Source organism: Oncorhynchus mykiss, chromosome Y (assembly GCF_013265735.2).
Source record: "Oncorhynchus mykiss isolate Arlee chromosome Y, USDA_OmykA_1.1, whole genome shotgun sequence".
NCBI lineage: Eukaryota > Metazoa > Chordata > Actinopteri > Salmoniformes > Salmonidae > Oncorhynchus > Oncorhynchus mykiss.
Window position 1 is genome coordinate 23472137 of NC_048593.1, and position 24960 is coordinate 23497096.

Genomic DNA, 24960 nt, shown 5'->3' on the forward strand with positions numbered 1-24960 from the left:
ACTCTGCTCTCCTGAACAGGGGCTTCAGGAGAAGAAAGTGATCCCTTGCCCAAGCTTCTACAGCTCCGACAACCCTGTCAAAGGTAAACTGGACACAGATCCCGCTGGCCTGAAGCAATAAACCTATTAGCCAAATAACCCGAATCTCACATGTTTTATTTGTGTTGTCCTTTCTCTGTCAGTACTTGATGTGCAGTGGCTGAGTACGTTTGTGTTTGCCGTGGTGTATGCAGCAGCCGATGGCTGTCCAGAAACACCCCCTGAACTGGTGGTGATCTCCCTCCCTGTGAGTAGTACCGCTGCTCTGTCGTACAGCGGAATGATTAGAACATTTTGCAGTGTTTAATTGTTATAATATTACAAGGTTCATTTCACGCAGTGACAAATGTTTTCCTTCCTGATTGTGACATTTTGACAATTAACATGTTGATCTGACAGACAAAGACCGAGAAGAGGGAGGAGAGGTACCTGAACTTCAATGACCCCGTCTACGGCACCTGCACAGAGAGACAGCTGCACTACTTCCTCAGCCACATAGAGGACTGGTGAGACGCTGCCCACTCTGTATTCTGCCCTGCCTGTGTACAGAACACTGCAAAAGCTAAAAAGCTCTTGTTTGTAGAAAGTGGCTTTTGTATGCGTACTCAGTTGGTATAAGCTCTGTTCTGTTTTGATGAACAACCGTGAGGTTGGTTAATCACATATACTCGTTGTTTCTCCTTCTTTCAGGGATGTTGTTCTTGCCGCCTCGGCAGCCTCCATTGAAGTCAGTGTCATCGCCAAGCAAGAAGATAAGGTAATATTTGGGGACCCGCTATTGGTTTGATTCTCACCTTAGGTCTTAGAAACTGTAGCAGGTCAATGTGGATTTCTCAACTTCAGATGTCTTTGTGCACCACATAGATCCATTAGGTACCTCCCACAAGCAAACATCACCTCAGCATCTTCTGATAAATTATTATAGAGTAGCAAAGCCTGGGTGGCATGTAGCCTAGCGGCTAAGAGCGTTAGGACATAACCGAAAAGTTGCTGGTTCGAATCCCCAAGCTGGCAAGGTGGAAATATCTGCCGTTCTGCCCTTGAGCAAGGCCGTTAACCCCAAACAACAACTACTCCCCGGGCGCAATGACTTGGACGTCGGTTAAAATACCCCCTGCACCTATCTGATTAAGAGGGGTTGGGTTAAATGCGCAAGACACGTTTCGGTTTAATACATTCTGTTTTGCAACTGACTAGGTATCGCCTTTCCCTTCCCAAAGGCCAACTGATGTTGATCAAGTGAGCAACTGAGTGTCTATGTTATGTAACCTCTGCATGTGCTGTTGTGGTGTTGTTCAGTCCAACTGGGAGCTGTGGCTGCTGGAGGACGCCAGTAGGGGAGAGCTGCCCGTTTCACAGAATAACGACGACACGCTGCCTTTGGGCCTGGCCATCGTCTACACCAGCCAGCAGGAGATCCACATCAGTGAGTGGTTGCTGCTCTCTCTTCTTCCAACTTTCCACATTCTTCTATGACCCCATTCCAAACTGGTCACTTGATCCTTGGCCTGCATTAGGATTTGTAAATGTTTAAAGTAAGCTATTTGACAGGCACTTCTGCCAACCTGCCATATTGTTACCAGTCCAGTTCGCCCAGATCTGAGAATGTAGACTACACTGGAAGCTTCAAGCAAAATAAGATGGTGAACCATTTGGAATCAGCTGATATGTTGGTCAACCATGGCAGGATCAGTGAATGTTGCACTTCAATTAGATGCATAGTTAAACTTTTTGTAATACACTGTGCAACGTTCATCTCCTCAGTAGCAGTTGGTAGGCAACGCTGGTTGGCGCAGTGTTTTTTTGGGGCAGCTGTGAGATGAAAAGTGATAAGCTACTGTCTCAGAATCTACTGTTTAAGGCAGTCAGACAGTCACATAGCACCGCTGATGTTGCTGTCTGGGCTACCCACTCAAAAGGACTCCACCAGCAAAACAAATCAGTTTGTGCAGCATTTTGAAATGATTGTACTCTGATCAAACCCAAGTGAGACCTCAGCTCTATTGGAGAGAAAGAGCAAGGGAGAGATGGTGAGGCCCACGCTCATTAGAATGACTCAGACAAATGAAATTACAACAAACAGCATAGCCAGACAAGCATATCTGAGAATGTTGATGAGGTTTACCTTGAGCTTTCCAAACTTTTGTTTTCTCTATAGAGAGCAGTCTCAGGCACACTCATTATTTGTCTCATCACACTGGCCTTAGTGATGGTGCTCGGGCTTTGTTTCTTATTAAGACCTTAAGGTCTCTTAATTCACACAGAAATATAGCCCTTCCTATGCTCTGTCCTTGTACTTATCTCAGCTTTGTGTATGTGTGGGTGTACATCTGCCTCAAGAGCTTTAGTGTGTTTGACCATGTGGGTGTTGGTGTGCCTTTCAATGGCTGTGGGTTTGCTTTTGTATTGAAGTCTGTGTGTTTATGCCTGTGTGTTTCTCTCTGACTACCCATAGTTGTACTGCGCTTCTCGTTGGCCCTCTAACATATCTATCACCTCAACTGTCGTTACAGCTGATGAGAAGACTCTTCCCCCGGTGCCCACTCTGCTGCTTCTGTCTACAGACGGAGTATTGTGCCCCTTTTCACTGCTCAACCTTAACCCTGGGGCCAAGCAGCTGGTCGCTGCCCCCACCAACCTGGCTCTGGACGGAGAGAGACTGCCCCCTGCGGGTCTGGAGGAAATTTTTCAAATTTATAAATAGTTGTATTTATTTTCTGTCTCACTGGAGACATTTGTCTTATGATACTTGCTATACCTATACTACTAACATACTGTGGAGTACTTATAATAGTGTTGTGATATGGCCCACTAAAAGCAGCGCTCTCCTCTGCTTTGCAGGTTCTGCAGCCCCCCCGCCCCCTTACCCAACCCCTCTCGCATCAACCCTGGGGTCGTTCCCTCCTCTCCGCCCCCCCTCGTCCCCCACACAGACTCCCCCTGCCTCCCTGTTCACCACCACAGCCCCAGCTCCAGTCTCCTCATCCGGCTTCTCATTCTCCATGCCCACTTCCTCCTCCACTGCTCCTCCCGCCTTGTCCCTCGGGGGCTACACGGCCTTCAGCGCGGCCCCAGCTTCGGGCACCTCCGCTGGCTTCTCCTTCGCCTCCAAGCCTCTGACTGATACCCCTGCCGCAGCCTCCTCCTTCTCCTTCAGTGCCCCCAAGCCTCCAGTGGTGGAAACTACTCCAGAACCCTCCCCCACTCCGACGCCCACCCCCCAGCGCCTGGCCACCGCCTCCCCTATCACGGTTTTCCGAGGTACCCCCGAGCCAGCCACTCCCGCTGTGAAGATGAACCTCAGTGACAGGTGAGAGGAGAGTTTGATATAACTTGCTGAATAACTTACTGTGTTCACATATGTCTTAGATGCGAGCTGGCTGACTTGGCTAGATATATTTATGTTTCTGTTCCTCAGGTTCCTGGCAGTGGAGACCCCTGCTCCAGCTGCAGTTCCAGCCTCCCTACCCTTCTCCTTCACCCCCAAACCTGCATTCTTTGAGCCCACCAGCCAGCCCGCCCCGCTGCCCATTGTCACCAGGCCCACAACCATGCCAGGTAAGGAGAATGATGAGCTTTACAGCATTATTCATACATATTTATATGAATGGCTTTGATAAAATAATACAATTTTAATTTGTATACCAACATTAGCATATTTGTCAAATCAAATGTTATTTGTCACATACACAAGCAAATGTTAATGCGAGTGTAACGAAATGCTTGTGCTTCTAGTTGTGACCATGCAGTAATATCTAACAAGTAATCTAACCTAACAATTTCACAACTACCTTATACACACACAAGTGTAAAGGAATTAATAAGAATATGTAGCAGGGGCTCGGGTGGTTGTCGTCCTGGAGGGCAGGTAGTTTGCCCCCGGTGATGCGTTGTGCAGACCACACTACCCTCTGGAGAGCCTTACGGTTATGGGCGGAGCAGTTGCCGTACCAGGCGGCGATACAGCCCGACAGGATGCTCTCGATTGTGCATCTGTAGAAGTTTGAGTGTTTTTGGTGACAAGCCAAATTTCTTCAGCCTCCTGAGGTTGAAGAGGTGCTGTTGCGCCTTCTTCACCATGCTGTCTGTGTGGGTGGACCATTTCAGTTTGTCCGTGATGTGTACGCCGAGGAACTTAACTTACTACCCTCTCCACTACTGTCCCGTCGATGTGGATAGGGGGATGCTCCCTCTGCTGTTTCCTGAAGTCCACGATCATCTCCTTTGTTTTGTTTACATTGAGTGTGAGGTTATTTTCCTATTTTCCTGACCACACTCCGAGGGCCCTCACCTCCTCCCTGTAGGCCGTCTCGTTGTTTTTGGTAATCAAGCCTACCACTATAGTGTCGTCTGCAAACTTGATGATTGAGTTGGAGACGTGCATGGCCACGGAGTCGTGGGTGAACAGGGAGTACAGGAGAGGGCTGAGAACGCACCCTTGTGGGGCCCCAGTGTTGAGGATCAGCGGGGTGGAGATGTTGTTACCTACCCTCACCACCTGGTGGCGGCCCGTCAGGAAGTCCTGGACCCAGTTGCACAGGGCGGGGTCGAGACCCAGGGTCTCGAGCTCAATGACGAGTTTGGAGGGTACTATGGTGTTAAATGCTGAGCTATAGTCGAGGAACAGCATTCTTACATAGATATTCCTCTTGTCCAGATGGGTTAGGGCAGCGTGATTGCGATTGCATTGTCTGTGGACGTATTGGGGTGGTAAGCAGATTGGAGTGGGTAGGGTGGGGGTGATATGGTCCTTGACTCGTCTCTCAAAGCACTTCATGGTGATGGAAGTGAGTACTACGGGGCTGTAGTCATTTAGCTCAGTTACCTTAGCTTTCTTGGGAACAGGAACAATGGTGGCCCTCTTGAAGCCGTCTGGGCCTGCAGCCTTCGAGGGTTTTACTCGCGTTGGCTGCAGGGAAGGAGAGACCGCTTGTTTTGGTAGCGGGCCGTGTCAGTGGCACTGTATTGTCTTCAAAGCGAGCAAAAAAGTTGTTTAGTCTGCAGGGAGCAAGACATCGTGGTCGGCGACGGGGTTGGTTTTCTTTTGTAGTCCGTGATTGACTGTAGACCCTGCCACATACCTCTCATGTCTGAGCCGTTGAATAGTGACTTTACTTTGTCTCTATACTGACGCGTAGCTTGTTTGATTGCCTTGCGGAAGGAATAGCTACACTGTTTGTATTCAGTCATGTTGTAGTTTGGTTTGTGATCCTTTATCTTTTCTGTCTCATCCCCAGTTCGCCCAGTCCAAACCAGTACACCCCCCATGGTTGCACAGAAACCTGCCCCAGCCACCCAGACAAGTGCACCCACTCCACAGGTATTAAATCATCAGCCTTCTCAGGTATTAGGCCAATCCATTTATTGTAGTACTGGTCATAATAGTAGAGACAAAATCTGTCTGTGTTCCCTCCTGTAGGCAGCACTGAGTGTGAAGGCCCTGGAGAGGCAACTGCAGCAGAGGAAGGACTCGGACCCAGTCATGGCTGGAATACTGGAGGAGGTAACAGATTAACCTAATGGTCTTTCTCTTAAAGCTGTAATCTGCACACGTGAAACAGCACCACTGTTCGTCCCAGCGTCTTTGTTTTGTTTTGTTGATGAAACAGAGGTGAGGAGTGTCCGGCATTGTGATTTAAAAAAAAAATATATATATATATATATATATACAGTACCAGTCAAAAGTTTGGACACACCTACTCATTCAAGGGGTTTTCTTCATTTTTCGTATTTTCTACATTGTAGAATAATAGTGAAGACATCAAAACTATGAAATAAAACCCATAAAAACAAATCAAAATATATTTTAGTTTCTTCAAAGTAGCCACCCTTTGCGTTGATGACAGCTTTGCACACTCTTGGCATTCTCTCAACCAGCTTCATGAGGAATGTATTTCCAACAGTCTTGAAGGAGCTCCCACATATGCTGACCACTTGTCGGCTGCTTTTCCTTCACTTCTTGGTCTCTCATCCCAAACCATCTCAGTTGGGTTGAGGTCGGGTAAATGTCCCACTAAGCGCAAACCAAATAGGATGGTATATTGCTGCAGAATGCTGTGGTAGCCTTGCTGGTTAAGTGTGCCTTGAATTATAAAAAATCACTGACAGTGTCACAAGCAAAACACCATCACCTCAATGCGGTGGGAACCATACATGCGGCGATCATCCGTTTACCTACTCTGCGTCTCATAAAGACACGGTGGTTAGAACCAAAAATCTCCACTTTGATCTCATCAGACCAAAGGGCAGATTTCCACTTGTCTAATGTCCATTGCTCGTGTTTCTTGGCCCAAGCAAGTCTCTTCTTCTTATTGGTGTCCTTTAGTAGTAGTTTCTTTGCAGCAATTTGACCATGAAGGCCTGATTCACGCAGTCTCCTCTGAATAGTTGATGTTGAGATGTCTCTTACTTGAACTCTGAAGCATTTGTTTGGGCTGCAATCTGAGGCTGGTAACTCTAATGAACTTATTCTCTGCAGCAGAGGTAACTCTGGGTCTTCCTTTCCTGTGGCGGTCCTCATGAGAGACAGTTTCATCATAGCGCCTGATGGTTTTTGCAACTGCTCTTGAAGAAACTTTGAAAGTTCTTGAAGTTTTCCACATTGACTGACCTTCATGTAATGATGGACTGTCATTTCTCTTTGCTTATTTGATCTGTTCTTGCAATAATATTGGTCTTTTACCAAACAGGGCTATCTTCTGTCTACTACCCCTACCTTGTCACAACACAACTGATTGGCTCAAACGCATTAAGAACATATTAACTTTTAGCAAGGCACACCTGTTAATTGAAATGCATTCCAGGTGACGAGAGAATGCCAAGAGTGTGCAACGCTGTCACCAAGGCAAAGGGTGGCTACTAATCTCAAATATAAAATATATTTTGATTTGTTTTAACGCTTTTTTGGTTACTACATGCTTCCATATGTGTTGTTTAATAGTGTTGAAGTCTAAACTATTATTCTACAATGTCGAAAATGTAAAAAATGGTTCTGTATAGAAGAAAGTATGTGGACACCCCTTCAAATTAGTGGATTTGGCTATTTCAGCCACACCCGTTGCTGACAGGTGTATAAAATCTCCATAGACAAACACTGGCAGTAGAATGGCCTTACATAGTTTTGATATCTTCACTATTATTCTACAATGTAGAAAATAGTAAAAATGTATAAAAACCCTTGAATCGGTAGGTTTGTTCAAACTTGACTGGTACTGTATATTCTGGTGTTCTGTTGCGTGTGCATTGATGGCCGTTGTTTAAAGTAACTTCTTTGTTGTTAATATTCCAAATGGGCGTAGCTGTTTCACCAAGTAAGGATTCCAGATTTAAACTACTGCTATTTAATTACTTAATGCTGTTTGTTGTCATAACCTCACATAATCACTGTAGTTAACACAGTAAGTATATTGTCCTTGTGGTAGCTTCATGCTGATTGTGTTCCTCTCAGATTGGCCATTTCCAGAAGGAGCTGGCTGACCTGAAGGCGCGCAGCCACAAGGCAGACTTTAGAGTGGGCACCATAGAGGAGATGAAGGAGCTGAGGAAAGAGTCTAAAGACCTCCACGTCTTCACACTGGAGATTAAAGAAACCACTGAGGTACGAACTGAATTTGATTAGATTGTATTATTAAAATGAGAGGTAAAGCCAGTCTGAATCAGGACATGAAGCTTGGTGAAGTTGACATTGTTAATGTATCCAGTTGTGTCCAATTCAAAATAACACACAACAAACTGGTACCACACACACTACAACCTCCTAAAGACCCTTTCTATCCCTCATAGGCTCTAACCATGTGTGTGTTCTTGTTCTCCCCAGTCTCTCCATGGGGACATCAGCACTCTGAAAACCACCATGCTGGAGGGCTTTGCCGGTGCAGAGGACGCCAAGGCCATGAGTGAGCTCAACAGAGACAGAGGCTACCTGCAGCTGCTGTACAAGAAACCACTGGACCCACGCAGTGAAGACCAACTCAAGGTAAGCCTGGGGTGGAGGAGGATGATTGCTCTATACATTATGGGAGGATGAGATGGATGGTTGGGTGTGTAAAGGGAACTTCCATGATTCATCAGAGTGGATGTTTTAGAAATGGCAAAGGCAAAACACTATTGAACAAGATGACACATGTTAAACAGTTTTTTGTACAGCAGACTTAATTTCCTCCTGTTTTTTTCCCCTTAACCAGGAGATCCGCAGGCTGTACCAGTATGTGAAGTTTGCTGTGGAGGATGTGAACGACGTGTTGGACCTGGAGTGGGAGAAACATCTGGAGAAGAAGAAGAAGAAACAGAAGTTAGTGAGAAAAATAAAATAGATCACTTTTAATTTTTTACCTGTAATTCATTTCCTATGACAATTTTCTCATTATCATTCATTGTATGTTAAATGTTTCCTTTCTAACCAATTCCCTCTGTGACTCCTGTCTCTCCCAGACACATGATTGTCCCAGAAAGGGAGGCTCTGTTCACGGCCCTGGCCAACAACCTGGACATCATCAACCAGCAGAAGCAGAGACTGGACACACTGGTCAAAGACCTCCATGCCCTGCGGCTCTACAACAAGACTGCAGCCTGGAGTACCCCTGGCCCCACCCAGCCCGCTGCAGCCACCCCCACAGAACAGGGGTATGTACAAGGGTGTATACCTGAAATACAATGGCCAGATATGTAGCAGCACGAGGATGTTTTTGGTCTGTTTAGTTTTTTTATATGTCAAATGTTCATTGGGGCATGTGTGTGTTGCAAATAATGATGCACAGTGGATTAAAAATGAAGTAGGCTATCAGTCCTCATGAACTCAGTTCTCATGCTGCCAAACATACTAGAGGTCGACCAATTAATCGGAATGGTATTTTTGGACACTGATTTAAAAATATATATATATTTTACACCTTTATTTAACTAGGCAAGTCAGTTAAGAACACATTCTAATTTTCAATGACGGCCTAGTAACGGTGGGTTAACTGCCTTGTTCAGGGACAGCATGACAAATTTTTACCTTGTCAGCTCGAGGATTCAATCTTGCAAACCTTATGGTTAACTAGTCTAACGCTCTAACCACCTGCCTCTCATTGCACTCCACGAGGAGCCTGCCTGTTACGCGAATGCAGTAAGAAGCCAAGGTAAGTTGCTAGCTAGCATTAAACTTCTCTTATAAAAAAACAATCAATCAATCATAATCACTAGTTAACTACACATGGTTGATGAAATTACTAGTTTATCTAGTGTGTCCTGCGTTGCATATAATCGATGCGGTGCGCATTCGCGAAAAAGGACTGTCGTTGCTCCAACGTGTACCTAAACATCAATGCCTTTCTTAAAATCAATACACAAGTATATATTTTTAAACCTGCATATTTAGTTAATATTGCCTGCTAACATGAATTTCTTTGTCACTTCTCTTGCAACAGAGTCAGGGTATATGCAGCAGTTTGGGCCGCCTGGCTCATTGCGAACTGTGTGAAGACTTTTTCTTCCTAACAAAGACAGCCAACTTCGCCAAACGGGGGATGATTTAACAAAAGCACATTTGCGAAAAAAGCACAATCGTTGCACGACTGTACCTAACCATAAACATCAATGACTTTCTTAAAATCAATACACAGAAGTATATATTTTTAAACCTGCATATTTAGCTAAAAGAAATCCAGGTTAGCAGGCAATATTAACCAGGTGAAATTGTGTCACTTTTCTTGCGTTCATTGCATGCAGAGTCAGGGTATATGCAACAGTTTGGGCCGTCTGGCTCGTTGCGAACTAATTTGCCAGGATGTTACGTAATTATGACATAACATTGAAGGTTGTGCAATGTAACAGGAATATTTAGACTTATGGATGCCACCCGTTAGATAAAATACGTAACTGTTCCATATTTCACTGAAAAAATGTTTTGTTTTCGAGATGATAGTTTCCGGATTCAACCATATTAATGACCTAAGGCTCGTATTTCTGTGTGTTATTACGTTATAATTAAGTCTATGATTTGATAGAGCAGTCTGACTCAGTGATGGTAGGCACCTGCAGGCTCGTAATCATTCATTCAAACAGCAATTTTGTGCGTTTTGCCAGCTCTTCGCAATGCTTCAAGCATTGCGCTGTTTATGACTTCAAGCCTATCAACTCCCAAGATTAGGCTGGTGTAATCAATTTGAAATGGCTAGCTAGTTAGCGGGGTGCGCGCTAATAGCGTTTCAAATGTCACTCGCTCTGAGACTTGGAGTAGTTGTTCCCCTTGCTCTGCATGGGTAACGCTGCTTCGAGGGTGGCTGTTGTCGTTGTGTTCCTGGTTCGAGCCCAGGTAGGAGTGAGGAGAGGGACGGAAGCTATACTGTTACACTGGCTATAGTAAAGTGCCTATAAGAACATCCAAATAGTCAAAGGTTAATGAAATACAAATGGTATAGAGAGAAATAGTCCTATAATTCCTATAATAACTACAACCTAAAACTTCTTACCTGGGAATATTGAAGACTCATGTTAAAAGGAACCACCAGCTTTCATATGTACTTATGTTCTGAGCAAGGAACTTAAACGTTTGCTTTCTTACATGGCACATATTGCACTTTTAGTTTCTTCTCCAACACTTTTTTTTTTTGCATTATTTAAACCAAATTGAACATATTTCATTATTTATTTGAGGCTAAATTGATTTTATTGATGTATTATATTAAGTTAAAATAAGTGTTCATTCAGTATTGTAATAATGACAATTACAACAAATAAATAAAACAAATCGGCCGATTAATCAGTATCAGCTTTTTTTGGTTCTCCAATAATCGGTATCGGAGTTGAAAAATCATTATCGGTCGACCTCTAAAACACACCCTCGTAAAACTGACTATCCTACCGATCCTTGACTTTGGCGATGTAATTTACAAAATAGCCTCCAACACTTTACTCAGCAAATTGGATGCAGTCTATCACAGTGCCATCCGTTTTGTCCCCAAAGCCCCATATACTACCCACCACTGCGACCTGTATGCTCTCGTTGGCTGGTCCTCGCTACATATTCGTCGCCAAACCCACTGGCTCTAGGTCATCTATAAGTCTTTGCTAGGTAAAGCCCCGCCTTATCTCAGCTCACTGGTCACAATAGCAGCACCCACTCGTAGCACACGGTCCAGCAGGTATATTTCACTGGTCATCCCCAAAGCCAACACCTACTTTGGCCGCCTTTCCTTGTAGTTCTCTGCTGCCAATGACTGTAACGAATTGCAAAAATCACTGAAGTTGGAGACTTATATCTCCCTCACTAACTTTAAGCGTTAGCTGTCAGAGCAGCTTATCGATCGCTGCAGCTGTACACAGCCCATCTGTAAATAGCCCATCCAACCAACTACATACCTCATCCCCATATTTGTTTTTGTTTTTCTGCTCTTTTGCACACCAGTATTTCTACTTGCACATCCTCATCTGCACATATATCACTCCAGTGTAAATTGATCAGTTGTAATTACTTTGCCACTATTGGCCTATTTATTGCCTTACCTCTTTACTTCCTTTGCACACACTATACAGATGTTTCTATTGTGTTATTGACTGTACGTTTGTTTATCCCATGTGTAACTGTTGTTTTTGTCGAACTGTTTTGCTTTATCTTGGCCAGGTCGCAGTTGTAAATGAGAATTTGTTCTCAACTGGCCTACCTGGTTATAGAAAAAAAATACTTTTGTGTTTAATAGTTTGGACAACGAGCTGGAGAGTTTGAGAGATGCACTCCTGAAAGCCAGTCTAGACACCATTCCTAAGACCTTACAGTCTTCAGGTAAAGTACTTTCCAACCCGTGTCTCACTGTGTTAACTATTGTTCTTGAGTGATGTAAATGTATTATGATTCTTTCCACTTCTTCAGCCAAGATGTCTCCAGTGAAGCAGTCTCAATTGCGTAACTTCCTCTCCAAGAGGCAGACACCACCAGTCCGCTCCACCGCTCCAGGTACTCCCAACACACAGAACATAGTGAGCAGTGTAGTGTAAGTAATGTGTGGAATGTACTTCTCCTGAATGGTTCCATCTTTTACCCCAGCCAACCTGTTCCGCTCGGCCTTCCTCTCTCCCAATTACTACGAGGATCTGGACGATGTGAGCTCCACCTCCTCCCTGTCTCAGGCCCTTGACCCAGACTACTCCCACTGTTTTGAGGAGGAACCGGAGCCCGAGCCTGCCCCCCTCCCCGTGCTGCCCACCTCTATGCCCCGCCACCCCACGGTGGTACGCACCCCTTCCATAGCCCCAGGGTTTGGTGCCATCCAGTCCACTCCTTTCAGCAAGGTGCACCAGGGCCTGGGCCTGGGACTCAGCCCCATCCTAAGCACAGGTAGGAAACTCCATTGACTTTTTAGTTTACCTTTATTTAACCAGGTTGGTCAGATAACAAGAGGTTCTAAAACTTTGCTGTTGTACTATGTAGTTTGTATTGCATGTTTTATCTTCTAGTAACAACCATCAGGACAGAGAGGGGACTGCCAACCATATGACAATGTGCTGTTCAATGTGGTTTTCAGAGAGCTGGTCTGTTGTACAGTAAGTTATCAAATGTACTAACATCTTTAGCGATTTTTCTAGTTCCAACCAATAAGATCAACATGGGAGGTGCGGACAGCACGGCACTAGCCACTAAGACGGTGAAGCACGGAGCCCCTCCCACTGAGAAGGCCACACCCGTCCCCCTCCCTGCCCAACAGGCTGCTGCTAAAGCTGCTTTCCTCAGGCAAATGGCTAATCAGAAAACAGGTAGGCGGGGCTTGACCTTTGTAGGTTGCAAATAATGGAAAGTGTAATGCCTTTGTGACTGTTTTTCTGTCACTGTAACTCCCATACAACGTTGCATTTGCCTAGTAAAGAATCTATCAATGTTTCATTTTCTGCTCCGCACAGGACATGGGACCTGTTTCCGTATTGTTCGACCATATTATGCTCTTTTAACCTCGGTAGTATAACTTGCTAGTTTGTTAATTTTTCAATCTGGGAAGAAGCTTTCATTGGTGGTCTCGCTACACTGAAAACAGCAGAGCTTTAGTGACTGGTAAAGCTTTTCTGCTCACCATCTGTCTTCATGCCATATTCATACTCTGACACCATGGGGAGACAAAGACCAGGATCACTGGTGAACTGACAACCCCATGGTTTTACGATGCAGAATTATGGTTGATAAAACTTTAGTCAACAAATTCAATTATCTAAACCGTACTTTTAATCAATTAGGCCTATTCATGCTAGTATACGTCTGTGTCAGTAACCCAACATAACGTGACATTTAGTACTGTTAGATGCACACAATTATGCTATTATTGTGGATAGTCAGATTAATATAATAGTTTGAGTAAAATGTTTGCATCCTTTGCAAGAATAGCAACATGCTTTTGCATGTATTTTATCACTTTTGTATAATGATGATGATCATTTGATTTTTCTTCTTTGTGGACAACCAGTGGTCAGTTCTTCTCTGGCAGAGTCTACCCTGAAGACCGTTCCCCAGGTGGTCAACGTCCAGGAGCTCAAGGACAAAGGACCGCCACTGCCTGTATCCACTGTGATCAAGTAAGTCTTCATCTTTATTACCATCCCTCTTCATCAAGGCTTTACCTGGAGCCTACTTTCAACAGCCTACTTTTACTTTTTTCTGATTGCAGTCCCCAAAACACAAAATATATGCACATAGATAAGACATTATATTTAAAAAATATATATGTAGATAAGAAATGTGACAAAGTAAATACATTTCTCGTGATTAGGAGCACGGCTGAAGGATTCCTATCTCATACCACTACAATATTACAATAATTGGATGATTCCAATCTGACTCACCATTACTTTACACTGAACCTACAGTCCACATAAATATTGTACACAGCAGCTTTCTTGTGTGTGTTTCTGTTTGTCTAAGTTAAAGTACTGTGCACTGCAGTGTTGGGTCTGCTGACAGTGCTGTGTCCCTCACGGTGTCCCTTGGGGTCTGCCACAGTGAATCTGTTTCTCTTTTTTTAAACAACTCAAGTCACGGAAATACGTCTTCCTTAGTCTAATAAGCATAACGTGTATTTTTTTTGAGTTTGAGCGATGCAGGGTCTTCCGATTGGCCAGGCTTTAAAATGAGGTCACGGTAGAGGAAGAGAGGGGGAGAGGGAGAGAATTGTTATTTTAGCTTGGTGAGGCATGTTTACAGTGACTCGCTGAGGCAGAAAGATACAGCCACATACAAATAGGGGCAATGAAAAGAACGTGGGGAGCGAGTGTGCCATATACAGTACACAAAACATACTGTGAAATACTTCCCCTGGTCCAGCACATAGACGGTCACAGCACTAGACTGGCGCTGCATGGGGGGGGATGTGTATGTGGGGGATGGGCATACACGTGGGCAATGGACCATGATATAAAGTGTGTGCGTGTTGTGAGTTTACGTCCTGTCCTGGGGGGGGGGGTACTAGCCTATGCCGTTTGTCTATTCGTGTGGCTGCATACGCCCATGTACAATATGTGTGGTTTGGGATCTTTTGTGCGAGTTCCATCACAGCTGGCATATCCCAGGCCTCTAGTCCATATGCTGGGGGCCACAACAGCACAAGGCATAGCACTGCCATTCTTTCACTCTCTCCTCTCTCTGCCTCTCTGTCTCTGTGTGTATGTTACAAGATGACCAGCAATAAACTGATCAATTAATCTGAGAGCACAAATACACACAGAATTGAGCAATCATAAAACGCAAGGGTGAAATAAACAACCGTAGGACACCCAGGTTATAACGCTAATGGGGTATATGTGAAGGGCATTGGTGTATAGACTAGACTAAAGCATGATATTGAACCCTTAAGATCAACACACACAAAAAGACATAAAGTATTTTTATGTGAATATGTCTAGAGACTAAGCATTAAAGAGATTCTCCGGTACTTTTGTATACTTTTTAGCCAGTAGTTCTGCTGTGTGTGCATCTTGCTATCTGTCACTCAAATAGCGAGGGGCTGAAGTTCATTGGCTATAAATCGAATTGCTAGGGGGCTCGCCCAGGGAAAATGGCACATAAGTTTCCAGAAAAAGTAACTTTCAAACTGGATTTTGTGGCTAATTGAGGTAACACAGTAGTACTGCTCATAGATTATGCATATACAGTGGGGCAAGAAAGTATTTAGTCAGCCACCAATTGTGCAAGTTCTCCCACTTAAAAAGATGAGAGAGGCCTGTAATTTTCATCAAAGGTACACTTCAACTATGACAGACAAAATGAGGAAAAAAAATCCAGAAAATCACATTGTAGGATTTTTTATGAATTTATTTGCAAATTATGGTGGAAAATAAGTATTTGGTCAATAACAAAAGTTTATTTCAATACTTTGTTATATACCCTTTGTTGGCAATGACAGAGGTAAAATGTTTTCTGTAAGTCTTCACAAGGTTTTCACACACTGTTGCTGGTATTTTGGCCGATCCCTCCATGCAGATATCCTCTAGAGCAGTGATGTTTTGGGGCTGTTACTGGGCAACATGGACTTTCAACTCCCTCCAAAGATTTTCTATGGGGTTGAGATATGGAGACTGGCTAGGCCACTCCAGGACCTTGAAATGCTTCTTACGAAGCCATTCCTTAATTGCCCGGGCGGTGTGTTTGGGATCATTGTCATGCTGAAAGACCCAGCCACGTTTCATCTTCAATGCCCTTGCTGATGGAAGGATGTTTTCACTCAAAATCTCACGAAACATGGCCCCATTCATTCTTTCCTTTACACGGATCAGTCGTCCTGGTCCCTTTGCAGAAAAACAGCCCCAAAGCATGATGTTTCCACCCCCATGCTTCACAGTAGGTATGGTGTTCTTTGGATGCAACTCAGCATTCTTTGTCCTCCAAACACGACGAGTTGAGTTTTTACCAAAAAGTTATATTTTGGTTTCATCTGACCATATGACATTCTCCCAATCTTCTTCTGGATCATCCAAATGCTCTCTAGCAAACTTCAGACGGGCCTGGACATGTACTGGCTTAAGCAGGGGGACACGTCTGGCACTGCAGGATTTGAGTCCCTGGCGGCGTAGTGTGTTACTGATGGTAGGCTTTTTTACTTTGGTCCCAGCTCTCTGCAGGTCATTCACTAGGTCCCCCCGTGTGGTTCTGGGATTTTTGCTCACCGTTCTTGTGATCATTTTGACCCCACAGGGTGAGATCTTGCGTGGAGCCCCAGATCGAGGGAGATTATCAGTGGTTTTGTATGTCTTCCATTTCCTAATAATTGCTCCCACAGTTGATTTCTTCAAACCAAGCTGCTTACCTATTGCAGATTCAGTCTTCCCAGCCTGGTGCAGGTCTACAATTTTGTTTCTGGTGTCCTTTGACAGCTCTTTGTTCTTGGCCATAGTGGAGTTTGGAGTGTGACTGTTTGAGGTTGTGGACAGATGTCTTTTATACTGATAACAAGTTCAAACAGGTGCCATTAATGCAGGTAATGAGTGGAGGACAGAGGAGGCTCTTAAAGAAGTTGTTACAGGTCTGTGAGAGCCAGAAATCTTGCTTGTTTGTAGGTGACCAAATACTTATTTTCCACCATAATTTGCAAATAAATTCATTAAAAATCCTACAATGTGATTTTCTGGATTTATTTCCTTCTCATTTTGTCTGTCATAGTTGAAGTGTACCTATGATGAAAATGACAGGCCTCTCATCTTTTTAAGTGGGAGAACTTGCACAATTGGTGGCTGACTAAATACTTTTTTGCCCCACTGTATGAAGTACACATTGACACATTCAGCCCAAAGCGGGAGGTTTAAAACAATTTTCAGTAGTCACCAAAGTTCCAGCTGTTTTTGAGGTTGGATTGGCAAGATCAAGACCCTCCAAACATGCTTAGAGAAGCATTCATACAACAGTAGATTTCTACCAACCATAAGCCTGTTACATGCTTCCCAGTGGAAACCGTTTGCGCACAAATGATGGAAGTGTTCGGACTTTTTGCGTTCGTCAGGTTTCTTTAGGCTGTTCAGGCACACACTTTTTTCTTTTAAAGGGAGTATTTGGAGGAACAGACGTTTGTGTCGCCTTCTGCTAAGATCAAACCGAACCTACTATACGGGTGCCTTTAGAGCCTAGAGTGACGGTTAGATGGCTGACATCCTGACCTTGTGACTTAAAGAGTCAGATGGAACGCCGCTAATTAAAGACTTAACGTTGCTCAATAATTTGAGATGTGTATTAGAGCTTTGAGATCACACACACATACGCACACTTCCCAAAAAGTGCATACATTGGATGCACACACAGACTCCCGTCACGCTTGCGTGAGTGTGCTCAATTTTTGACCTCTTGTGTCACTGCAATTTCTGATATAAATGGCTGTTGATGACAGCTGTGCATGTCATTTGTCAATGCCAGAGGGACTGAGCGGTGCAAGGTTGGACAGAATGGACAGATGTTGGCAGCTGGCATACGGGTGCAGGCTAGTGATGGGGGATAAATAGTTACATATCGGGATATTATTTTTGATGATGTATCGTTTTGATATCGCAATATTATTTTTAATGTTAGTTAGTTGTACCTGCACCAAAACTCCAGTATTTTTTCCTTCATAGTGTTGTTCTCCATCTTTTTAAATTGGGGGCAAATTTGCTTTCAGCACTTTTATTTCCATGACTGATCAAAACTCGTTTCCTCATGCTCTCGCTTGTCCTTCTAGCAGACATACGGTGAGCAATATGTTTGGAACATTGAATCGCAATAAAAAATCACCGTATCGAATCACATTACATATTTAATCGTGAGAATCGCAGTACATATTGTATCTGCACTTAAGTATTGTAATATCTTGAAGCCCCTGGCAATTCCCAGCCCTAATACAGGCCTGTGTCCCTGTTGTCATAATGACAGAGAGAGAATGTCACTCCCCAATGTCACAGCACATTCAGACTGGAGGGTGGAGGAGGACCTTCAATTTGTACCGTCAGCAGTTTCTGTTTTCATAATAATTGTTCTTGGGGGAAGGAGCAGTTGAAAGTGCATTTTATGCTTCTGAAGTGTAGATAACGAATAAACCCACAAATGTTCTACTCTTTGTAGACAGTAACTGGTATTTGGGAATGAAATAGTTTGAATAAATTGATTTATTCAGACAACTCCTTACATTTTGATTTCATTTAAGACTGTCAAATGCACATTACCCATCATCCTTGTCTAGGGAGATCTTCTTTGTCTCTTACTTTGACACTGCTCCCTATTTTTCACCACAGCATCAAGCTACATCATCCATGGCTAATAGTCACCTATAAGCAGGTTATTACTTCCCAGAAGAGCTGTACGCAGGAACAGCCATTTACTAATCCCATGTCCCCAGCCTGTCCTGTCTTTACTGCAGTAGTGGTGTTGTCCTGCCCCAGCTACGGTGTGTAACTGGGGACATAGTATAGATTATCAGAGCTGCTGCTGCCAGCCAGATGCCAAGAGCCACTGTGACCTTTCACTTGATGGCGTGCCAACGTCCGGACGGAGAATGGGATTTGGTGTATGGGGGGGAAACCTAACTGCAGCAGTAATAGTGTTTTCTCTCACACAACCTTTCTCTCTCCTCTGTCCTTCCTTTCCTGTATTTCTCTTTCTTGTTACTACATCTGTCATCTCATGCCCTTTTACTTACTCACACACACACACACACACACGACTGACAAAATGTATCTTACTTAAACATGCCAGTCATGGTCTTTTGAGCAGAGCACCTCCAAGCATATAGCCAGCTGTAGCTTCCTATCCTTCCTATTAAGATTTACTTTGATTAATTCATTTAATTTTATCCGTGGGTGGTCTTTTAATTTCAAGCTTCAGTGCCTGTGTGATAGAGTTACAGTGTACTATGTTCCAATTAACAGCAGGAACATTGCACTGGAGTTGGGTGGTCACTGGTGCCTGGCCTAGCCTGGTTGGCAGTGTCAAAGCCAGCTGACTTGTAAACCTGGGCTGATTCATAGCAGTGCTTGTAAATGTGTGTGTCTGTTGGTGCCAGGTTACGCTGTGTGCGTGCGTGTGTAGGGCTGGCTCAGTTACCATGTAACCGACTGTTATGGATGAAGACCATCATGGGGCGGCAGGTAGCCTAGTGGTTAGAGCACCGAAAGGTTGCTGGATCGAATCCCCAAGCTGACAAGGTAAAAATCTGTCGTTCTGCCCCTGAACAAGGCAGTTGTTCCCCTGTAGGCTGTCATTGTACATAATAATTTGTTCATAGCTGACTTTCCTAGTTAAATAAAGGTCAAAAAAAAGAAAAGGTGTGTTTATTAAAATTTCCTGGGAATGAACAGCTGACGCGTGTGTCTGCTTGACTTTTATAGCACCTAGGAAAGCGCAGGCGACAGCAGAGCTCTCTCATCTGAGTTAATGCACTGCTAAGGCCTGCCCATGCAACTTTGATGGAGAGACACTGAATTATTCAGTGGGTGTGACCCAAGGCAAGCCGTAGGGGGAGCGGTCAACACCCAGGTGCTGCTCACCAAACTGACATGTTTTTAACTATGGATGCGTTGTAGCATGGAGAAACAACACCTAGCTGCGGCCTTTGCAGATCTGAAATCATTAGTTGGGTGTAAGCAAAATGGAGGAGTCTCCAATAAAAACCTGCCATCATCATTTTGCTTACACCTATCTAATCCTTACCGTGCTTGGAGTAATTCTGAATTATTGTATGCTTCACTGTTGGTTAAACTACTTATCTACTCGTGTTCCAGTGCACCGTACTGCCACAGATGGAAGAAGGAGCCAAATGTCTCACAAGATGTAGCAATCTGAAACACCTGTTTAGTCTAGTGGTGTGAAGTGAGAGAAGATGGAACTAGATGAAACTTGGCTGACTTTCTGCCAATTTTCTCATTGAATGTTTCATCAATCTCAATTCAGGTTTCTGTTCCCAAAACTAGAATCCATTGGTTTTGGTTTTGTTTGGTTTTGTTTAGGAGTGTATGGGTGAATTGAGTTATTGGATAACGGAAATATGCTAAAACGCACCAATGTGATCTCGCTAGCTAGTGCTTGGCAATGCCCACCACCTTGCTTGTTCTGCGCACTATGCTTAATTTGCTCCCATTGAAAACGACACCAGTGACAGATCTTGAGTTAGTTACCATTAGATTTTTATTTTTTTATTATATTATTTTTAATATCATTTTTTTTTACACCTTTTATTTAACTAGGCAAGTCAGTTAAGAACACATTCTTATTTTCAATGACGGCCTAGGTACAGTGGGTTAACTGCCTTATTCAGGGGCAGAACGACAGATTTTTACCTTGTCAGCTCGGGGATTCAATCTTGCAACCTTTACAGTTACTGGCCCAATGCTCTAACCACTAGCTAGCATTAACCTTCTCTTATAAAAAACAATCAATCATACTCACTAGTTAACTACACATGGTTGATGATATTACTGGTTTATCTAGCGTGTCCTGCGTTGCATATAATCGATGCGGTGCGCATTCGCGAAAAAGGACTGTCGTTGCGCCAACATGCATGTACCTAACCATAAACATCAATGCCTTTCTTAAAATCAATACACAGAAGTATATATTTTTAAACCTGCATATTTAGCTAAAATAAATCTGGGTTAGCAGGCAATATTAAGCAGGTGAAACTGTGTCACTTCTCTAGTGGCTGTTGTCGATGTGTTCCTGGTTCGAGCCCAGGAAGGAGCGAGGAGAGGGAAGGAAGCTGTACTGTTACACTGGCAATAGTAAAGTGGCTATAAGAACATCCAATAGTCAAAGGTATATGAAATACACAAGGTATAGAGAGAAATAGTCCTATAATTCCAATAATAACTACAACCTAAAACTTCTTACCTGGGAATATTGAAGACTCATGTTAAAAGGAACCACCAGCTTTCTTATGTTCTGAGCAAGGAACTTAAACGTTAGCTTTCTTACATGGCACATATTGCGCTTTTACTTTCTTCTCCAACACTTTGTTTTTGCATTATTTAAACCAAATTGAACATATTTCATTATTTATTTGAGGCTAAATTGATTTTATTGATGTATTATATTAAGTTAAAATAAGTTCATTCAGTATTGTTGTAATTGTTTTTATTTATTTGTAATAATGACAATCGGCCAATTAATCGGTATCGACTTTTTTTTGGTCCTCCAATAATCCGTATCGGTGTTGAAAAATCATAATCGGTCGACCTCTAGTTACCAGTATCTTTCGCACTGCCTGATGAGAGAGCTTATCCCTGGAAGGGACCCTGTTGGCAATGGGATTTCACTGGCTTTTCTTGGCCTGACTTGGGCATGCTTGAGTGAGTGTGGGCTTCAAGATGACAGCATTGGCACCCCACAGTTCAAACTCATCACCATGTGATTAAACTTTGTCAGAAGATCAGCTGTCACTTTACACTACACATCCTCCTCTGTCTCTAACCTCACTGGCTATACGTCTATAGCGGATGATCCAGGATCTATTAGCGTTTAGATTGCATATCTGTCAAGCCTGTTCAGTGTGTCTGTCTTGTTTAGTGCTTAGGCTATTTCCTCCACAGACACACACACACACAGTCCTTTGCTTGTGTGTCTATTGATCCATGCGGGCTCCCCAGGGTGGCGTGGTGCTCATACTGATGCAGCACTGAGACGGCCATGAGGAAAGCGGCTGATGAGCTGAGTGATCATCCCCAGCTCTGCCACCTGCTCTTCTCTGTCTCTGCGTCTCTCTAAATAGTTACAATGCAACTTCAGTTAACATGGAATTCTGAAGGCAATTTAGTTCTTAAAATGACAAGGCAATGCATTCTTGGAGACAGTAGATATTTTACAAAATAAATAATGTATTTCAAAATAACCAGGGTAAAGCAATGAATGTACAGGATGATGTGATGGCAAAATGATGTACTAATGTGATAAGCTACAGAATCAGAATCAGACAGGGAATGGGGATTAGAGGATCAAACAAACAGTTATTCTTTATATTTCAGAATGAAACAAGGCAGGCAGGGATTATAGGAGAAATATAGATAGTAATGATAAAAGTAACAGATACAGGTTACACACACATTCAAAGCAGGGAAAAGATAGGTGGAATAGCATTCCTCATGAAGCTGGTTGAGAGAATGCCATGAGTGTGCAAAGCTGTCATCAAGGAAAAGGGTGGCTACTTTAAAGAATCTCAAATATATTTTGAGTTGTTTAACACTTTTTTCTTTTTTTTTTTACTACATGATTCCATATGTTATTTCATATTTGTTATGTCTTCACTATTATTTTACAATGTACAAAGTAGTACAAATAAAGGAAAAACCCTTGAATGAGTAGGTGTGTCCAGACTTTTGACTGGTACTCTAGTCAAAAATTTTGAAAGAAATACCGTGTAAAATTCAAGTCAGTTGGGAGTAGGTTTTTCAAGTCCCAATACCTTGTTCATCGGGTCTATGACCTGACGTATAATACAACAATTGACACAGGAGGAGTGCTAATCCCACACACAAATTCTAATGGTGTGAAAAGTCTGACTTCAAGTTGAAAACGAGGACTATACACTATAGAGCTTTACCTCAAAGATTAGAAGATTAGAATACACAACCAAGACAATTGTTTATGGATAACCAATAGTAACTAATATACTATTTAGCGTTTATCTGAATGCACATCGACCAGGGAGTGCCTGGCTTACAGAACGAGGAATGATGGTCACCCCCCTGGAACTCTTTTTGAGTTGCTTTGCAAAGTGGGTGGGACTGGTTGAAATTGGGAACAAACTAGGCAGCTTTTGCCTCTTTAGGGCCATCTTGTGTCATCTGTGGCCAATAGACTACCTGGAGCAGTGTATTGCATGTTGAGAGACTATCCTCCTGCAAGAGTTGCATGTACAGTGCCTTGCGAAAGTATTCGGCCCCCTTGAACTTTGCGACCTTTTGCCACATTTCAGGCTTCAAACATAAAGATATAAAACTGTATTTTTTTGTGAAGAATCAACAACAAGTGGGACACAATCATGAAGTGGAACGACATTTACTGGATATTTCAAACTTTTTTAACAAATCAAAAACTGAAAAATTGGGCGTGCAAAATTATTCAGCCCCTTTACTTTCAGTGCAGCAAACTCTCTCCAGAAGTTCAGTGAGGATCTCTGAATGATCCAATGTTGACCTAAATTACATAATGATGATAAATACAATCCACCTGTGTGTAATCAAGTCTCCTTATAAATGCACCTGCACTGTGATAGTCTCAGAGGTCCGTTAAAAGCGCAGAGAGCATCATGAAGAACAAGGAACACACCAGGCAGGTCCGAGATACTGTTGTGAAGAAGTTTAAAGCCGGATTTGGATACAAAAAGATTTCCCAAGCTTTAAATTTCCCAAGCTTTAAACATCCCAAGGAGCACTGTGCAAGCGATAATATTGAAATGGAAGGAGTATCAGACCACTGCAAATCTACCAAGACCTGGCCGTCCCTCTAAACTTTCAGCTCATACAAGGAGAAGACTGATCAGAGATGCAGCCAAGAGGCCCATGATCACTCTGGATGAACTGCAGAGATCTACAGCTGAGGTGGGAGACTCTGTCCATAGGACAACAATCAGTCGTATATTGCACAAATCTGGCCTTTATGGAAGAGTGGCAAGAAGAAAGCCATTTCTTAAAGATATCCATAAAAAGTGTAGTTTAAAGTTTGCCACAAGCCACCTGGGAGACACACCAAACATGTGGAAGAAGGTGCTCTGGTCAGATGAAACCAAAATTGAACTTTTTGGCAACAATGCAAAACGTTATGTTTGGCGTAAAAGCAACACAGCTGAACACACCATCCCCACTGTCAAACATGGTGGTGGCAGCATCATGGTTTGGGCCTGCTTTTCTTCAGCAGGGACAGGGAAGATGGTTAAAATTGATGGGAAGATGGATGGAGCCAAATACAGGACCATTCTGGAAAAAAACCTGATGGAGTCTGCAAAAGACCTGAGACTGGGACGGAGATTTGTCTTCCAACAAGACAATGATCCAAAACATAAAGCAAAATCTACAATGGAATGGTTCAAAAATAAACATATCCAGGTGTTAGAATGGCCAAGTCAAAGTCCAGACCTGAATCCAATCGAGAATCTGTGGAAAGAACTGAAAACTGCTGTTCACAAATGCTCTCCATCCAACCTCACTGAGCTTGAGCTGTTTTGCAAGGAGGAATGGGGAAAAAAATGTCAGTCTCTCGATGTGCAAAACTGATAGAGACATACCCCAAGCGACTTACAGCTGTAATCGCAGCAAAAGGTGGTGCTACAAAGTATTAACTTAAGGGGGCTGAATAATTTTGCACTCCCAATTTTTCAGTTTTTGATTTGTTAAAAAAGTTTGAAATATCCAATAAATGTCGTTCCACTTCATGATTGTGTCCCACTTGTTGTTGATTCTTCACAAAAAAAATACAGTTTTATATCTTTATGTTTGAAGCCTGAAATGTGGCAAAAGGTCGCAAAGTTCAAGGGGGCCAAATACTTTCGCAAGGCACTGTACAGTACCAGTCAAGTTCGGACACACCTACTCATTCAAGGGTTTTTCTTTATTTTTGTTGTAGAATAATAGTGAAGACCAACTATGAAATGACACATGGAATCATGTAGTAACCAAAAAATATTATTCAGTGGCCACCCTTTGCCTTGATGACATATTTGCACACTCTTGGCATTTTCTCAATCAGCTTCATGAGGTAGTCACCTGGAATGCATTTCAATTAACAGTTGCCTTGTTAAAAGTTAATTAGTGGAATTGATTTCCTTAATACATTTGAGCCAATCAATTGTGTTGTGACAAGGTAGGGGTGGTATACAGAAGATAGCACTATTTGGTAAAAGACCAAGTCCGTTTTATGACAAGAACTGCTCAAATAAGGAAAGAGAAATGACAGTCCATCATTACTTTAAGACATGAAGGTCAGTCAATCCGGAACATTTCAAGAACTTTGAAAGTTTGTTC

General features: G+C 43.1%; 1 protein-coding gene across 10 annotated transcripts in view; it reads left to right on the top strand.

The window, feature by feature from the left end:
- LOC110509345 (nuclear pore complex protein Nup214) overlaps positions 1 to 24960 on the top strand; it is a 65818-nt gene that overhangs the window by 3737 nt on the left and 37121 nt on the right. For 9 of the 10 annotated variants that reach the window (XR_005040344.1, XR_005040345.1, XR_005040347.1 and 6 more), the window contains exons 6-25: positions 20 to 83; positions 183 to 286; positions 439 to 545; positions 730 to 796; positions 1339 to 1465; positions 2553 to 2711; positions 2881 to 3349; positions 3458 to 3597; positions 5277 to 5359; positions 5459 to 5542; positions 7487 to 7636; positions 7856 to 8014; positions 8223 to 8329; positions 8470 to 8661; positions 9147 to 9158; positions 11718 to 11800; positions 11888 to 11971; positions 12062 to 12352; positions 12601 to 12768; positions 13467 to 13575. Coding sequence is in view for 6 of the 10 variants with exons in the window: in XM_036967310.1 (XP_036823205.1) it covers positions 20 to 83; positions 183 to 286; positions 439 to 545; positions 730 to 796; positions 1339 to 1465; positions 2553 to 2711; positions 2881 to 3349; positions 3458 to 3597; positions 5277 to 5359; positions 5459 to 5542; positions 7487 to 7636; positions 7856 to 8014; positions 8223 to 8329; positions 8470 to 8661; positions 9147 to 9158; positions 11718 to 11800; positions 11888 to 11971; positions 12062 to 12352; positions 12601 to 12768; positions 13467 to 13575 (2759 nt within the window). In the remaining 4 variants the exon portion in view is untranslated. The remainder of the gene's footprint in view (positions 1 to 19; positions 84 to 182; positions 287 to 438; positions 546 to 729; positions 797 to 1338; positions 1466 to 2552; positions 2712 to 2880; positions 3350 to 3457; positions 3598 to 5276; positions 5360 to 5458; positions 5543 to 7486; positions 7637 to 7855; positions 8015 to 8222; positions 8330 to 8469; positions 8662 to 9146; positions 9159 to 11717; positions 11801 to 11887; positions 11972 to 12061; positions 12353 to 12600; positions 12769 to 13466; positions 13576 to 24960) is intronic. The other variant, XM_036967312.1, reaches the window with a different exon arrangement.